Source organism: Rhineura floridana, chromosome 5 (assembly GCF_030035675.1).
Source record: "Rhineura floridana isolate rRhiFlo1 chromosome 5, rRhiFlo1.hap2, whole genome shotgun sequence".
In the NCBI taxonomy this organism is placed as follows: domain Eukaryota; kingdom Metazoa; phylum Chordata; class Lepidosauria; order Squamata; family Rhineuridae; genus Rhineura; species Rhineura floridana.
The window spans coordinates 12,846,151-12,864,982 of NC_084484.1; the positions used below are offsets into that span (position 1 = coordinate 12,846,151).

The following is an 18,832-nucleotide window of genomic DNA, read 5'->3' on the forward strand; positions in this document are numbered from 1 at the left end:
ACTTACCATATGTCTTATGTTAAACCAGCACTTACCATATTTACATTACAATCAGGAACATCACAAGTACCTGCAGAGCCAATCAAGAAAATTCAACTGTGTGGGCAGGTGAGGATTCAAATACATCCAGTAGGGTGTTATCCCTCCAGCCCCCTGAGCATGTCATCCAGCCACCAGCTGTGGTTCCCCAGCCAAGGATGGGGAACAAATTACTCCCTCCTTCTGGGCGAGCCTTGGGTATGCCCAGCCCACACATCTGGGCCCCGCTGCACTGGCATTCACCCCAAAGTGTGGGTCAAGTCTCAAGGGCACTCCCCAGTTTTCCCCCAGCCATGAAGCACTTTAAAGGGTGCCCCTATCCCAAGAATGCTTCAGTATACCTCCTGTTCACACCCCAACCTCATCACCTGCCTGAAATCCATGCCATAAGGTAAGCAGCCACACCCTCCAGGAGCCAACTGAATCAAACCCAATATTATGTAGGCAAAAATGGAAGGACCCCAAAAAGCAGAGTCTGCCCCCCAAAAGTCCTACTCTGTCCAAAAGTGGTGACTGGCGAAGCCCATACTGCATGAAGGTTGGGAGGGTGGGCAAAAAAAAGACACAAAGAGAGAGAGTTGGGGGCTATTGGGTTTTTAACCCCTGCACCTCTCCCTATTCCTAATTCCACTTTTGGACAGGAGGAACCACCTGAGTCATCTTTCCAGGGTGTTGGTGGGGACAAAAGCATCCCTGCTTATTGCGGTAATGTCTTTCCCCTGCACCGTTTCTGCTTGTCTCCTAAAGCTGCTCTCTCTATACTGTATATATATTTCAGATTGGAGATACAGCATAATCTCTCCCCGTGTTGCTGTTCCAATCAAATTCACAGGCCTCTCTATCTGATCTCAAGTCTTTGTTTCAGTTTAGGCTTCTTCTTTTTTAAGGAATGATCTGCTTGCTTGAGGTTTGACTTTATTTATTTATTTAAATTTATATCCCACCCTTCCTCCTAAGAGGAGCCTAGGGTCGCATTTGTTTAGGGTGCATTTGTCCTCAGAATTGTTTTAAATTATGGCATTAGGTTTCTAAAATGGTTTTACAGTGTTGGGTGTCCTCATGGACAAGGGTAACATCCAGGGCTGCATGAATGGACTCCTCATTCCTCTCCTCCCCCTGAAGCACTCTGTCTCCCCAAAATCAGCATAGGGTCCCCCAACCTCCAAAGCAGGTTTGGAAACACACAAGGAGCTTCTGTATGGAGAAGAGGAAGGGCAATTCCGGTTGCATGAACAGAAGTCTGTTCCACTAAGAGGTCCCACAATTGGATCTCACCCATAATGTTCTGAATTTTTTTTTTAAAAAAAAAGTTAGATCTTGAGTATTAGATGTCATTCTACAGAAAAAGATGTGGTCGTTCATGATTTTTCATTTTCTCCCTGTCATTTCAGTGCCTAGCCATTACCTAGCCATCAGCTACCAGCCAACTGAGAAATATACCTTGGGATTTAGTTAGCCTCAGCCTCTGTTAAATTGGCCAGACAGATGGAGAAAGTCTATTAAGAATAGATATTTTGGGGGGAACACTGCAAAGGAACTTAGAGCAAAATTTGATTTCAACCTGTTTGATTCCTCTTCTACAGCAAGGAACTGCTGAGGGTGAGGGAAGGAGCATTATAATTGACAATACAGTAATGCTAAGAATTTTGGAAAACAAAATGTTGCAGTGTAGAGTGCTACTGTTCAAGGTTCCAGCCAGATAAGCTCCCTACCACTGAGCATGCTCAATTCTCATTTCTGCTTGTAATAATAATAATAATATAGTCATACAAGAACATATGGAACTGGAGTCTTAGTTGTTGTCAGCTGCTATAATTTTCTATGTGGGGAAGTGGAGAACAGTTATGGTACCATCTCTTAAGGTATAATAAAATATGGGATCACACATTTATGGCAAAATAAATTTATTATGTTAGATTTGGGGAACAAAACTTTAGACAGGGCGTTTTATTGTTAAGATGGAATGAGTTTGTGGATTACTGTAGGAGATATGGTTTATTTCTGTGTGTGGGTTATGGATTTTCAATGTTTTGAATGATTTTAAAACTCTTTATGTTCCCTCCAAATGGTACTTTTTTTCTTTTTAATTATTAAATTCTTGTGCCACAAGAAATATGTTAATTAAATAACTAAAGGCTCCTGTGAACCCAAAGTATCCACTCTTGCCTGAAGAAGTTGCCTGCTGCATCTCTGTATGATCTACTGCTCCAGCCTTAACTCTTTCCAATTGTGTTCTGCTGGGGGCTGGTAGTTCTGCTACACATCTCTGTATTGGGTCATATCAAAACATTCAATTACATGTCATGCAAAGCCACAGAAGAATTACCTGTCATCAGAGGAGGCTATTGTATCTCAGCTCTGGATTTGCCTCTTTTCAATTAGACAACATTCCAGTCAGTGACTCATGCAGACGCATGGAGGATAGACTTCTCTGAGGCTGGGTAATTCTTGGTTTCACACTCTAAAAGCAACCTTTTCAGCTATAAGAGTCAAGTGTGCCTCTGATTTAATTATAAATTGATGTGAGCCCCACCTACTAAACATTTGGTAAACACAATACTGTCTGTTTTTAAAAATATATCATGTTTATTTTGCTGCAACCAGCGCTTGAAAGATTACTTTTAAAAAGTAATAAATTACAGTTACAGTTACATGGCCCAAAAAAGTAGTAATTACCGTTACAATAACAATTGCTTTGAAAGTAACTGATTACTTTTCCTCCAAAGTAATCACTACAGTTACATTTCAGTTACTTTAAAAAAATGCCTACAAGGTGCTGGCCTTGGCTGCTGCACATCTAAGTAGCCTAAAACAACATTAAAAATAAACACACACACACAGAGGGGACTAGAATAAAAAAAAATTATCCAAGTTTAACAGAATGGCATAACAGAATCTCACATCTCCCCAGCAATGATGATACCCCAACACTTGAAATCAAATTTTACACCTGAAATGCTGCGTTTACAATACATTTCTGTTATGTCTCAAAAGAACAAGATGCTCAAAGAGCACATCAGACAAGGAATGTATTTTTACAGTTATTACGTTCCCAAGAGTACTGAACAGGCATTCTGCTGTGGCACTTGAAGGCATGTCTGTGTTGTGCTGCAAAAAACACCACAGCACATGTGGAAAGCCATGGAGTGATGACACTTCCCTGCTGGGAGACCTCAGGTACCTCAACAATTCCTCATCAGCAGTGTCCACTGCTGACTTCTTGCCCTGGGGCTGAATGTTAAAGAAGTCATTTTCCAAATCATCTCCTTCCTGGTCTTTGTCTGAAGACTGATCATTGTCCTCATTAAGTGCACCCATCTTTATTTCAGCTTTCAACAAGGCTTCCGTTGTGCATCTAAGAAAGAGAGAGGATATGTTAACACATATATGTTAGGAAACCACCATCTGCTCTTCATTTCCTGATGCTTGTCATGTCCCCTGGTGCAGGGTCCAACTGTCAACCTGAGCCTGTGGGTGATGACATGGAAGGCAGGAAGGTGACCAAGTCACCACACTCATGGAGCAGCACAGCAGGTCCTTAAGGGTTACCTACAGCACCCAAGGTTGTGATGAGGATCCCCAGGAAGAAAACGCCTACCACCTTAAGCCCTCTGATGCCTCCCTTGAGACAACCTTTCCCTTGGAGTAATCCACCCAAAGGGCTTCCCTAATGTTCTTACTTGTTGGTATGGGTGGTTGCCTGGCACGATTCCAGCCACTCTAGTTTGAAGCGAGGGTGTAGGCAGGCTGCCAGAAGAACCCTCTTGTCCTCCCAGATAGCTGCAAGCTGCTTTCTTAGGGCTTTGCTCACACTTCTCAGCAGCTGAAAACAGTATGTGTACCTCACCGGTTTCTTTTCCAGCCCTTCTAACTTGCAGTCCAGATTGCAGAGCGTTGGTAGCAAATACCCCATGAACATGCCGTTCTCCAGTTGCAGGATATCTAGGGACTGGGCTAGTGGCTCCATAATCTCTGTGTATTCCTGTACAACTTCAATCTCAGCAGATGTGATCCTGGACAAGGAGCAGCGGTCCATTATGGCATGCATTTCTAGTGGCACAGTTGACAGGAGCTCATGTAGTTGCTTCAACGCATCAAAGGTGGAATTCCACCTGGTCTTATTTGGTACCTTCAGATACACACCATATTGCGCATGGATATACTCAGCAATCTGGGCTGACTGGTTCTGCTTGGACCACAACTTGCTGCACTTTCCCATCAAGGAACGAAACTGTTTCTTGAAAGGACCAAGAAGACTACTTTTGGAGGAGTCAGAAAGCATGGCCTCTATGTCTTGTGTTGCCGCCAGGTTGAGGGTGTGGCTAGCACATCTCTAGTGTGGTGGTAAAACAAAATATTCTCCTGAGTCTGCAGCTTCTTCCTCTGCCTCAGGTCCTGTGTCCAGAATCTCACAGTTGGGCACAAATTTCACCTCAGCCTCCTCCTTCTGGTTATCACCATCATCCTCATTTGCACTGGTGTCTGCAGCTTCTGCTGGTTCTTTGGCCATGAAAACTTTGAACGCCTTCACAAAGTTGGAGCCATTGTCTGTAGTAGTGCACATAACTTTGTTGCGAATCCTGTACTGCACATGTACATCATGCAGTGCTTTTGCAAGGACATCATATGTATGGCACCCCTTCAGATGCTTGCAAGCCAAGGCCCAGACCTCAAGATTCAGGGTGGTTGGGTTGATCCAGTGGGCTGTTACCCCAAAGTAACTCTTCTTGCCATTGGTCCAACAATCTGCAGTGGTTGCTATATATGCCACAGCACCCATTCGGTTTGCAAGAGTTTCTCTCATGTGGCATGCTCTCTTCTCACTTCTGTCTCTCAGAGTCTTGGCACATATGATGGTGAGATCTTTGGGGAGTCCAATGCAAACCAGATTAATGAATGATGGTTTGTCCACAGTCTGAAGTGGTCATGTCTCCTCTACAATGAAATCAATGATTTTCCTATTGAGATTGTTCTGGGTGACAGGCTCCCTGCCAGATCCCCACCTCTCAAGGGTTGTCTGCTGCTGCTCAGCATTTTGGAAGGAGGGGCATCATGCATTGGTTCAGGATGGCTACATCTCCTTGCCTTTATTGCATTTTCAGATGCTCTCAGCTTCTCAGGGTGTACCCTCTGAGGAAGAAGATGAACAAAACATGAATCCAAGAAAAAATGGAAGAGGCACTTCACAATTTAAACATAAATAGACAATGGACACTATTTGAGCACCAGCGTGACAAAGGCTCACTTCTAAATGTTTCTTTGCATTGGACGAGGAGGAAATAGCTGATCTTAGAGTTTTGATCCTTGGAAGGTAGTAATTGTATCTTACAACAACATTTCTCCCACTCTGGCTCACAAATGTACTAGCTTTCTCAAAGCCAAACCATGGTACTTGCTGTTCTGCAGATGTGGCTGTTGGCAACCGGCACTGTTTCATGTTGTCCTCCTCCTCATCCACAGGGCCTCCTTTGTGAACTTCACTTTCCAGTTTCCCCTCCTCAGGATCAACGAGCTGTGACTCAAGTGGCTCCACCAACTGGCTGTTGCTCTCAGCAGCAGCAACAACTGCAACAGCTTGTCTGTAACAAATAAGAGACATTCAGATAATGCTCCTATATGGGTGAACTTCAGCTGTGATGTGCCCCCATCTCTTCCCCATCCTGCAATCCCCCCAGTCAGAGTGGAAGTAAGCAGGCCAATAGCACAATTAAAAGACATCCTCTTTACATACTTTTTGCTCACCGAATAACCCTGCCTGAACCAGTCGCTCAGCCTAACCTACTACCTCACAGGGTTGTTGTGAGAATAAAATGAAGAGAGGGGAGAGCCATGTACGATGAATTGAAGTAGGATTTGAAGATGATGATTATGATGATAATAAATATGCAGCATTTCAAAATAATTCGGTATGAGAAGCATTCCATGCCAAGCTTGAAACACCAAGGAGGAGATATAAAATATAGGCAAAACTACTTTTGACAAAATGCCATTTATCTTTTATATCTATATAATAAATAATAAAGCTGAATGATGTATGTAAAGTGTTTTTTCTCTTTCCCTTTTCTTTTTTATTATTATTTTAGGACTACTTTGTAATTTTCTTTTCCTTAATAAACATTATTTTATACATATTAATAATAATGATAATTAATTAATTCTGCACATGCCTCTATGCACTATTACAAAATTGCCTATAGTGGGAGGGGTGCACGGATGGCTGGAAATGGGTTTGCTTTGGAACTTTGGAAGGAAGGAACTATATGGAACAAACTTCCCCTGCCAGCAACCAAGGCACTTGCGGGGCTTGCCTGCCCAAGGAAGGAGGGGAGGAAGACAGAGACCACCACTCATAGCTTTGCGCGCTAAACCAAATGCAACCCCCTCTCACTCTCTCTTCCAGCCAGCTAGCATTGTGGCTCCCAAGTGCCCAGGCCAACATTTCCTCCTGCGATGCAAAAAAGGGCGGCAGGAGCAGCTTCCCTTGCAGCCTTGCCCAATGCATGTACACACACGCTCTTCCAGCCAGCAAGCATTGTGGCTCATACACACCCAAGCACCTTGCATGGAAAAAAGTTTAAGCATTTCAGATGGAGCAAAGTAGCCACAAAGGGGAGCGGACAAGAAAGTATTCACACACACACGCCATCACTCACCTCCACAGTTCTTCACCTCCATTCTGCTGCTGCCTCCTTTGCCTCCTTCATCCATGTCCTTGCTTTCTCCCTCCACTCCTTTCTTCTCCACCACTGTCCATTTTTGAAGCATTTTTTCTCTCTCTCTCTGCTCCACGACCGTCTCACTCTCCACCTCCTCTCTCGTCACCTCCTAACACCCACAGGGCACAAGGGAAGAGTGATGCTGCACAGAAGCCTATTATGAGGCACATGACTTTCATCCAACAATCAGAGGAGCAGAAGGCTTCCCCTGCTTCCCCCCTAAGTAACACCCAAAAGTAACGCTGGAAAAGTTAAAGTTACAGCTCAAAAGTAATGAAATCACTACTCGTTCTGTTACCAGCAAAATGTAACTAAGTTACCCACTCATTACTGAAAAAAGTAATAAATTACATGTAATTCATTATTTGTAACAAATTACTTCCAAGCTCTAGTATCGCCAAAGTCTTAATTTTCTCCCTCCCTCTCAATCTCTCCATGTATCTATCTACATACTAGGAAGGAAGTGAATTCAAATTTGTTATCACATCATAGCCACTTAATGAGCACAAACCAAATGAATGATTTCCTGTTGGAAGAAATGCCTTGTAATTAGAGCTGTGAGCCAATGTAGCCTAAATGAAATTTGCGATCAGTTTGGAGGTTCTTTCTTGGACAAAACATCTGAGGAGTTTTGGTGGGATAATAAAATAGTGATCCCCCCCTCTTGAATCCAAAATGAATGTGGAGGTTCCTGGCCAAGTGAAACATCTGAGATATTTTGAGGAAAGCCAATCGCTTTGATTGACTAGCAAAACTCTATGGGGGAGGGGACCTGAGCACTGCATGTGTGCAGGCTTTACCCTGCCTGCTGCAAAAGTCAGGGTGAATGTGAAGGATCCTGCTCAGACAAAACATCTGAGGGTTTCTTTGAAAACTGTGTTGCCGGTGTGTTATCCTCTGTGAAGCTGTGGTGCAATCCCTGTGAGGCGGTTGTATCTCGTTCTGCTGTGTGCCCGTTCTAGTTCCACTTGAACAGCTGAATAGATAATATCTCAGGTGCTTGGATTTAAATTGGCATGGATGGCTCTGCAGTACTCTTAAAAGGGAGCTGTGTTCAGACACCTGAAGCATCAAGGGGTTACCTGCATATGTGAGAGGACCTGATATCACACATCAAACACCTCATTGTAACATGTACGTCTGCTCTTAATGAGGATTCCGGTGAAAAGCAGCATTGTGCTGCTTTCTGATCTCCAAGCAGATGCTGGGAGCTTCACCTTCGACCCAGCGTCATGCTGCAGAGCACAGCATAGGACTGAGCCTTAAGCCCCGTTCATTTCAGTTGGATTTAAGCATGCCTGACTTCCTCTCAGTTGTTTCCAGGGTCTCCTGGGTAAATGTAGATCTTTGATGGCTAGTGCCCTAAGCAAAAGGCTTTTGGCAATAAATCACAAAAGCACAAGCTCTGTTTCCCTTCAGGCTATGTTATACTATGACTCGCAGGAAGAAACCATTAATGGCTTTGGCAAGGCATATAGTTATACTTTGTGACAGGAGAGGGCATTACTTTACAGAGAACACATTTGTTACAGTCCCGATGGAGAAAAGAGTACAGGGAAGAAGGAGGTTGGAGGAGGGGAGGTTAAATATGTGCTTTAGATTGGAGATTTTGTGGTCCCAGTTGCCTTGTAGGTCATGTGAAGGAAGGGGGCATTAGAACGATCCCTAAGAATTCCCCTAACTAGCAAAGAATGAAGAGGGAAGGGACAGTGCAGAATCATCATTAGGGAAGTTACTTCCCTAACTAACAAATGAATGCACGGGGGGGGGGGAGAGAATAAGAATGTTGCAAATGTTTAAAAGGTTCTGAAGCAGGCTTACAAAATAAAAACCACACACACAACATTCAGTCTCTGCTGCTTTCATCACCCACCATCAGGGAGCAGAAGAGCCAAATGATAGTTGGCCCCAGGCAGTCTAATGGAGGGGGCCACTGATGCCATTTTAGGGCAACTTGCTGACTTGCCTCTCCCTCTAATGCAGATCTTAACATCCAGCAGGTCTATGCAGGAGGAGCTGCTCCATCAGATAAATATCTGCACTTTTAAATGGCGAACATGAAGCTTGGTGAAGATGATTGCGGAGAATAATACAAATGTGGTGATGCATATTCCAATAATACAGAAAAAAATGTTACAAAAATACATACAGTATTATTTATTTAGTATATTTGTATGCTGCTTTTCATCACCAGGTGACCTCGAAGCGGCTTCCTTCCATAGCAAGAACAAAACAATATAATACACTACTTTCACCACAATGTATAACTGGGGATGCACATTTAAATGGATATCCTATTGAAAGCAGTGCAGTAGGGTTACATAACACTGACATTCAGAGCTGCATTGTGATTCACATTTCAATGTGCTTCTGACGGACACATACACTTTCTGATACTGCAAGTGATATGCACATGGATATCCTTAATTGGATTTGGGCATCCCAAATCTTCATTGGAGAGCAGGCCAGTTTATACAGTGACTAAACTTTATTTATTTATTTATTTATTTATTTATTTATTTATTTATTTGATTTATATTCCGCCCTTCCTCCCAGCAGGGACCCAGGGCGGTGGTAAACATTAAGCAAACAATGTGACCAACATATCAGTACATGATGTGCAGTTCTTTGAATACCATTATCCAGTTTTATCCCCAACTGAAAACATTTACTGTAACGTTTTGATTTATAGCACAAAATGTGCTATAATAGTTCCATATCCATATTTTAGAATTATTCAATGAGAGCGGAATGATTCTTAGAGAATAAAAGTTTTGTCAGTGTTTCTGAAAACATTTTGATGTAATAGTCTTCCTTATATGAAGCTAAAATCATTATGCTTTTAGAAATAATTGATATGTATCAAGGGAAGAACGTCCATCAGTAATTCATGTGAACATTCCAGGGCATATTAACACAATATTGAATAGAAAATCCTCTGAGAAACCTTGCTACAAAAGCAACATGGAGATCTCAGTTAATAGGGCATGTATGAAATGGGATTTCCCTTGGTCAGAAAATAATTTTGGAGGACGGATTGGATGGGGGGGGGGCAAGATCCTAACTCCACTACCACAAGTGACCTAACAGCTCAGTAGTGATTGATCTAGAAAGACCTTAGAACAGATAATTAAGCAGTCAGTCTGAGTATTTAGGAAAAAGTGCTGTGGACATAAAGAGTGACCTCATGGGTTTCTCAAGAACAAGTCATCCCAGACTAACCTCATCCCTTATTTGACAAAGTTACTAGCCTCACAGAGCAGGGGAATATGGTGGATGCAGAATATCTTGATTTAGCAAGGCTTCCGCAGCATACCTCATGATATTCTTGTTGACAAGCTGGGAAAATGTGGGAGATGATGCTACTGCTGGTGGATTTGTGGCTGGTAGATGAATCATACCCATAATTTGCTCATCTGTGGTTCCTCTTCAACCTCTATCATTATCTGCCAACCTGTGCTTAAGATCTGTGGGAGATCCCCCTGCTTGTAGGTCATCCATAATTGTAGTTTTATTTGTAATCGAAGCCTGTATTTTAATACCATTTTAACTTTATAGTTTAATCTTGGTTTAGATTGTGTATATTTCTGCCCTGGGATCTTCAGCTGAAGGGCAGGTTATAAATAAGTTCATAGTATGACAGCTTGGAACAGGGCCTTCTTTGTGATGGCACCTCAAATGTGGAATTCCCTCCTTTTGAGGATGCAATTGTCCCTCTTACTTAGCTTTTGATGTCAGCATATATTTTCCTTCAGGCATTTGGGGAAGGTTGAACTAAATAATTGGTCTCTTCTGCTACTGGATTTGATTTGATATAATGTTGCATGTTATATTTTTATCTATTTGGGTTTTTTTAATAATCAGCTGTCAGCCCTGGGAACCTTTGAGTTGAAGGGTGGGCTACAAATACAATGAGTGAATGAGTGAATGAATGAATGTAAAAAAAAAAAGCCTGCAGAGAAGTGCCAGCTAGGTTGCCACAGGGTTCTGTTATGGGCCCAGTGTTGTTTAACATCTTTATAAATGATTTGGAGGAAGGAATATAGGGGGTGTTCATTAAAGGGGAAGATGACAACAAAATGGGTGAGGTAACCTTTGAGGATAGAAACAAGATGACCTTGACAGAATGGAGAACTAGGTCAATACTAACAAAATTAATTTCCACAGATATAAATGTAAAGTTCTGCATTTAGGTAGGAAGAATCAGTTGCTCAACTACATGGTGGGTGACACCTGTCTTGATAACAGTACACATGAAAAGGCTCTAGAGTTTTTAGTAGACCACAAGCTTTACCTGAATCAGGAGTGCAATGTGGCGGCTAAAAAGGCTAATGCAATTCTAGGTTGTATCAACAGAAATGCAGTGTCCACATTGTCAGAAGAATTCTGCTTTGGTAAGACCTCACTTGGAGTACTCTGTCATTTCTGGGCAATGTAGTGTAAGAAGGATGTTGATAAACTGGAACATGTCCAAATAAAGGCAACAATGATGGTGAGGGGCCTAGAGACCAAGTCCTAGGAGGAAATGTTGAAGGAGTTGAGTGTGTTTAGCCTAGACAATATTTACAGCGGGTAGCCACCTTCAAATAATTGAAGGGTTGTCACATGGATGATTGTGCAGATTTGCTTTCTGTTGCTCCAGAGGGTGGAACGAAGGGGTTCAAATTATAAGAAAAGGAGTTTAGACAAAATGTTAAGAAGAACTTCCTGATGTTATGAGCTGTTCAACAGTGGAACTGACTGCCTTAGAAGGTGATGGACTTGCCTTTGTTAGAGGTTTTGAAACAGAAGCTGGATTGCCACCTCTCCGGGATGTTAGTAATGTGTTTCATGCATCAGCAGGATATTGGAGTTGATGACCTTTGAGATCCCTCCAACTCTAAGATACTGTGATGTTGCTACAGCTCTACTCCCTCCTACAGCTGCCCTTCTGTGGGAAGAACCCTTGAATATGCATTCTTTTATCAACAGATGCTGTCCTGAATTTCTCATTTCTTGCTCTGTTGTCAGAGCCCCAGAAGGGCCCAAGCTTTCCAGTGGCCCTCTAAGCATTTTTTCCCTGGTGCTTCAATCAGCAGCTAGATCTGGGAGTCACAACTTTAATTTCTTTTGATGCCTTCAGTTCCCAGGTCATTGTAGGAAGTTAAAATAGCTGCCATGGATCTGCTATTTTAATTTTCCACAATGTTCCAGAGGGAAGCTACTTTATAGCCATTGTAGGAAATTAAAATGGTCCCAGCTGCCCAGTGTTGATCAAAGTGTTGCTGCCGCCTACTGCTACGTCCACAATCGTATAAGCCCACAAGGGATCATTTATAATATAAGCAAAACAAAGGCACAAAAAACAAAATGGAAGAGGACAATGGGCATAACCTAGAGAAATATATGGGCACTTTTAAGTGGAACTACATGCATAAAGACTAAAGTAGACCTCAGAATCACTCTACAACTATGTTTCTGTGATCACTTCAGTGCTGGTCCCAAGTCTGTACAAAAACGTGCCCGCATATGTGGAGATCATCATGTTCTTACCTAATGTTTAATCAATAGATGTCTCGGGGGGAGGGTTGATCACTTTCTCCTTGTGTGTCTGTGTGTATCTGTATGTGTTTCTGTGTGTGTGACATTATGAACAGCCTCTGACTTGCACCAAAAACAACTGATATGAGTAGAAGTTGCAGTGGCGATCTCTGTGAATAGGGCTTGTTGGGGACATGGAAATGCCCACTCACAAAAGTTCCCCCTGTTTCCCCTACTCTTCTGCTGTTATATTAGTCCCATTCAGACATTCTGATCTCACGCATGATGGAGAAAGGGAACAAGTATGCTAGCTCTGTCCCCTCCCCAGTTATTGTCTCTCTCCATGGCTTCGAGGGATAACCCTTAAAGCAAGGAGACTTTTTGTTCCTGTAAGCTTGTATGATTTAGAATCCTGGACTTGTGGGGAACCTATATGAATAAAGCAGAAAAGCCGGCATAGACATTTGGTGCTAACTCATGAAGAGAGACAGGGAATTGAGCTAGCACACCCATTTTCAGGTGAAAATGTTGTGAATGGGCCTTTCTGTCCAAAGCACCCCCTGCTCTTGGATGGGGGTGATGGGGGTAGATATAAGGGCTCCTGTTATACCCACTCTGTCACCCTGGATGGCACCTCTGCCACTCTCTACTTATGGCCGCCCATGGTGGCCCCTCCCCGCTCCTTGCCCCCACCACCGCTGGGGGTGGGCATCTTCCCCCCGCTTTGGGGGCCTTTCCTTTCCCTTTTGGCCCCCCTTGTCCTTTCTTGGGTGGCATATCTAGCTGATTTGGGGCTCCCTGGCCCAACCCTGTCTAGAGAGGGAGATTGGGGCCCCGCTTACAAAATGACGTTGTCATGCCAGTTGATCCCCTTAATTATTTTCCTGGGTCCCTGGTCATAGATAGTTAACTCCTTTGATATTTTTTCATCCCAGAGACCCGGTGATTTTTACAGCCCCAGCTGTATCAGCTTACTGCAAATTGGCACCTCCTTATCAGCAACGAGGGGCCTGGTTCCATCAAGGCCGTAAAAACTCCTACGGTTTGTTATGGGAAACCAGGAGAGATGGGGCCTGGTACTGTGGGAACATCGTTTCATCATTCCTGTGTTGGAACTGCTAAATTAGTTGATTACGCCCAGCTGAGGTAAGGATTTTTCTCTATAAGAGAAGGCCTCAGCTCTTGGGCTGTGTTCCACTTGTGGGCACCACCTTGCTTATGGTGATGCTCTGCAGTGGCTCCACTATACTTCCTGACTGACCGTCCCTGAGGGGAAAGATACTAACTCCTGAGAAAGAGCTGAGGCTTGTAAGTACAATTGAGGCAGTTAGTTTTATTATTTTCATTTTTGTGCCAAGAACCTTTATATCTTGTTTGTTATATACCTTGCCCCTTTTGGGTGTTGGTTTTAGGATTTAATTTGCTGCTCCAACTAAATTGTATGTACCTTTTTATCTTTTGTACCCTTTACCCTTTTCTTATTTTCCTTTTTTAATAAACTTACTTATTTTAAAGCAACGTGTGTTTATTCCAGAGAAGGGGTTCAGTTACTAAGTTCAGTCCTGGCTGCTTGACCAAACTACCGTGTACTAGAGGAATATTTTCACTTAAGACTTCTGAAGGGGCCAGGAGGGTATTGAGCCTCTGGTCCTGAGAGGCTTGAGTGTTCAGTGGGCTCTGGGGGTCCCTTCACCCCAGAGTGTTTAACCAATAGAAGGGTGGTGGCAGTACTACCGTGCAGGGTTAGTGTAAAGCATACACAGCCCTAGCAGACCAGGTTGGCTAGGATCAATTGCCCAAGGTTGGGGATTGATTCCTGGGACAGTAAAAGTAGGAGGAGGGGAACTCCCTGCTTTCACTACATGTTGGCAGCGTTTGGGGTCGAAAAAGACTGAACCTATCTCTGGTTAAACATAGTTGTGAAAAGGTACAATTGGATAAATTACAATTATTAAAGATTCTGGCACAAAGGTTTGTTGTTTTGGAAAGTCAGGATGGATACAAGATCTAAACAAAAGAAGGCATTAGATCAGGTTTCCACTGAGAGTAGTGATGAGGAACAAACAGAGATGTTACCTCAAAGCAATTTTGAAGCAGCAGGAGGCAGCGCAGAGGGGCTGCCAGTCCAAAGCTTTACTCCGGAGGGAGAACGAGCACCGTCACCGGTACGGGGTCGACGGAGTATGGATAGCCAAGTTAGCCAGAGTGGGGGTGTGCCACCCATGGATATGTGGGCAGAAATGCACAACTTCTTCTCGAAACAGATGGCTCTTATGACTACCCTTGTACAACAACAACAAGCTTTTGCCCCACCAAGCCAAGGACTGAGGTCTGGCAGAGTGTGTTTGGGAGGAGCGGATCCAGCAGATTTTCCGTTTTATCAAGCGGGAGAGGATATCTCCGAGTTTTTTTTAATCTTTGAGCAAGCGTGTGTGGACCAGTCTTTAGACAAAAAATACTGGATGAAAATTCTACGCACTCAAGGAAAGGGAGAGTTAAGAAGTCTAATGTGTAAACTCCCGAGAGAGCTAGCTGATGATTATGAAAACTTTGTAAAATTGGCAACAGCCCAGTTTGCGTTATCCACCAGGGCATGTTACCAAAAGTTTGAGACTTTGACAAAAAAATCAAAAGAGACGTTTTCAGCATTAAGCGCTCGTACTGCTCAAGCTATGGATTTGTGGATTGCAGCTGCAAAAGCTAATACTTTTGAGCAGTTAAGGACTGTGTATACTCTGGAGAAATTTTACAAAATGTTGCCAAGAGAGCTTGCCGCAGCGGTGCGAGGCAAAAAGCCAAAAAGCTTGCAAGAAGCTGGTCATTATGCTGATGAACTAGATTCCTTTCAGGACAAAGAGGAATTGCCTAAAGCATATGTTAAAAAACCGGGCAATTACAAAGGGAATCAACCAGCGGGTGGAGGAAGTGAGTGGAAGAAAAAAACGTGGCCATCTGTAGTTAAGTCGGAGGACAAAGGGGAGAGCTCTGTTCCTGCTGCTGTTCCCGTGCGTCCGTCAGTTTACCAACCGAGTAAAGCAGTTTTGGAGAATTTATGCTTTCTATGTAAACAACCGGGGCACAGAAAGGACCAGTGTTCCCAACTGATTAAGAAGCAGAATGTGAGTGTCAGCAAAGGGACTAAAATAGCGGTAGTACAGAGAGCCCGTGATTATGAAGAACCAGGAGGGCAGTCATCTCCGGAAATTTCCCGTTGGTCGTCTTCGGATTCTAATTCCGACCAGGACTGGGAGTTTTCAGCTCCTAGTACTGAGAATAGTCCCATCACCCAAAGGAAAGGAAGTAAACAGACTCCTGCGGTGAGTGTTATTCAACCGGGAGAAAAGAAGGGGGGTGGAAGGAAAAAACCAACCCAGGAACTACTCCAAAGCGGGAAGGGAGAGAAGGAACGACTCCCTGCAGACAACGCTAGCTATTCCTGTTTGCCTGGCCAGATTGCTTGGTCCAACAAAATGTTTAAAGAGACTATTTTTGTGAATTATGTTAAGTTAACGGCCTTTCGCGATTCGGGCAGTGAGGCATCGAGTTTATCTCGCCATTTAATTCCGCCTGAATTAATTTTACCAGGGATTAAAGCGTCAGTACATGTTTATGGGATGTCTAATAAACTTTGTGATGTGGCTGATGTTTGGATTTCATATAAAAACTGGTCGGGAAAACATAGAGTATTAATTCATGATTACTCTGACCAGTTTTTCGATTTCCTGTTGGGGAATGATATTGCCTATGCACATTATTTACATAATCAGAAGGCTGGAAACGTGAATGTAAATGTTTTAACTAGAAGTGCAGTTAAGAAATTAGAGCGTGAACCTGATATGGAAACTCTACCACTAGATGGTGCTGTGACACGAGAAGTTGATGATTTAAACCAGCCGCTGCCAAATGGAGCTGGGAATAGGGATGATGTTGAATCTCCTGAGAAAGAGTTGCAATTAAATTCTGTTCGTTCTAAGGCGTTTAGGGAAGCTCTCCTACAAGATGAAAGTTTGCAAAAATGTAGGGAAGCTGCAGACAATGCTCCCTTGGAATTGTCTAAATCTGTGACCGTAAGATTCTATTGGAAAAATGGGTTGTTATACAGAGAGCATGTGCCGCAGGGTGCATCTGTGGATTGGAAACCTGTTAAACAACTGGTAGTTCCAGCAGCACATAGACTGGAAGTGTTACAATTGGCTCATGATGCTATCAGTGGAGGCCATTTGGGAATAAAAAGAACTTTAGCACGAGTAACTCGTTGCTTTTATTGGCCCCAGATTGCAAAAGGGGTGCAGGATTTTTGTAAAAGCTGTTTAACCTGTCAGCTAGTAGGACATGCTAGGGATCACCCTAAAATGCCTATGCAAGTTTCTGAGATCATAGCAGAACCATTTGCCCGGGTTGCAGTGGATATTCTTGGTCCACTGACTGTGACGCCTAGTGGGAAGAAATTTATTTTGACTTATATAGATTATGCAACACGATTTGCTGAAGCAGTAGCTCTAAGCAGCATTACTGCCACGGCTATTTCAAAGGCTCTGTTAGAGATTTTTTCTCGGTGGGGATGCCCAAAAGTTATCTTATCAGATCAAGGCCCAGGTTTTGTAGCTAAACTCACTAAAAAGCTATGGGAGATTGCTGGGATAGAACATGTGATGTCTGTGCCTGGACAGCATGAATCCAACGGACTTTGTGAACGTCTGAACCTGACTCTAGGAAGAATGTTAAGGGCACATGCTGTAAAACATTCAGGTAACTGGGATGTGGCTCTGCCGTTTCTCATGTTTGCCTATAGAGATACCCCCCAGGCCAGTTTAAAATCTTCTCCAAATCAGTTGGTATTTGGCCAGGATATTACAGGTCCCCTGTCTTTGTTAAGGGCAGATTGGGAAGGAAAGATGGAATTCTCTTCTGTACCAGTAACCACATATTTACAAAACTTGCGTGAGACCCTAAAGGATGCATTGGAGACTGCCCATGAGAATTTAGCAGAAGCCCAGCAACAGCAAAAGGCTTATTATGATTCTCATACTAAGGCACGTCGTTTTGCAGTGGGTTCAGAGGTGCTGGTGTTAAAACCACAATCAGGATCTAAGTTGTCAGTAGCCTGGACTGGGCCTATGCTGGTTAAGGCACAACTGAGTGATACCAATTACTTATTGGCCTATCCTGATTCAAAAAAGAAACCAAGGGTTTACCATATTAATACCCTTAAGCAATACTGGTCTAGGGCAAAGCTGGTTTTGGCCTGCACTAGGGCGAAAGAGCAGGAGGAAGGGTTTGTGGACCTAGTGGCAGAAAGTCAACAAGAAGGGGGTATTGATGAGGTTTTTTTTTCTGATAACTTGGAATATGAACAATGTTCACAACTACGCCAAGTTTTGGTGGATTTTCAATCTTTGTTTTCTAGTAAGCCAGGGAAAACACATTTGGCTAAACATTCTATTTTGACAGGTGATCATCCACCAATGCAGTCCTCCCCTTATAGGGTAACTGGGCCACATGCTAAAGCGGTGGAAAAAGAAATACAGGCCATGTTAGACTTAGGGGTTATTGAACCTTCTGTTAGCCCCTGGTCTTCCCCCATTGTGCTGGTAGCCAAGAAGGATGTTAATGAAATTCGTTTTTGTGTGGATTACAGGAAATTAAATTCAATCACCCAAGTGGATCCATACCCCTTACCCAGGATGGACCATCTGATTGAAAGGTTGGGGGCTGCTAAGTTCATCACCACCTTGGACCTAACTAAGGGTTACTGGCAAGTACCCCTAGATGAAGATGCTGTCTTGAAATCTGCCTTTGTTACCCATATGGGCTTGTATCAATTTAAAATGATGAGTTTTGGGCTTAGGAATGCTCCTAGTACGTTCATGAGATTAATAAATTCTGTCCTGAATGGTTTAGGAGATTACGCCTGCGCCTATCTTGATGATATCGCGGTGTATAGTGGGGATTGGGAATCCCATGTGAAACACTTAAGAACTGTATTTCAAAGGCTGCAGGATGCAGGACTTACCATTAAAGCCCAGAAGTGCCAATTTGGGTTGGGAGAGGTTTCCTATTTAGGCCATAGGGTGGGTAGTGGCTGTTTGAAACCTTTGGATGCCAAAATTGAAGCAATTACTAATTGGCCAATACCTCAAACCAAGAAACAAGTTCAGTCATTCTTGGGGCTTGCTGGTTACTATCGGCGTTTCACTCCCCACTTCAGTAGTCTTGCCACCCCTTTGACTAATTTGTGTAAGAAATGCAAACCAGCACGGGTGGTGTGGTCGTCTGATTGTCAACAGGCCTTTGAGGCTTTAAAGGCTGCATTAATAAATTACCCTGTTTTAAAAGCCCCAGATTTTGCTGAACCCTTTGTGGTACAGACTGATGCTAGTAATTGTGGTTTGGGTGCTGTACTCTTGCAGAAGGATTCGGAGGGAGAACTCCACCCTGTAGCCTATCTGAGTAAAAAGCTAATAGAGCGAGAGCGCCATCTAGCGACCATTGAGAAGGAGTGTCTTGCTATAGTTTGGGCCCTGGAGAAATTAAGACCGTATCTTTGGGGACGTCAC

The 18,832-nt window shown here is 43.3% G+C and overlaps 1 protein-coding gene across 1 annotated transcript; it reads left to right on the forward strand.

The window, feature by feature from the left end:
* The first annotated feature begins 14,088 nt into the window (after window positions 1-14,088).
* On the forward strand, window positions 14,089-18,530 carry LOC133385777 (uncharacterized). The gene is made up of 2 exons (XM_061629354.1): window positions 14,089-15,592; window positions 17,914-18,530. Exons 1-2 carry the CDS (start codon window positions 14,270-14,272, stop codon window positions 17,974-17,976), a joined length of 1,386 nt encoding a protein of 461 aa, XP_061485338.1. The 5' UTR covers window positions 14,089-14,269; the 3' UTR covers window positions 17,977-18,530.
* The last annotated feature ends 302 nt before the right edge of the window (window positions 18,531-18,832 follow it).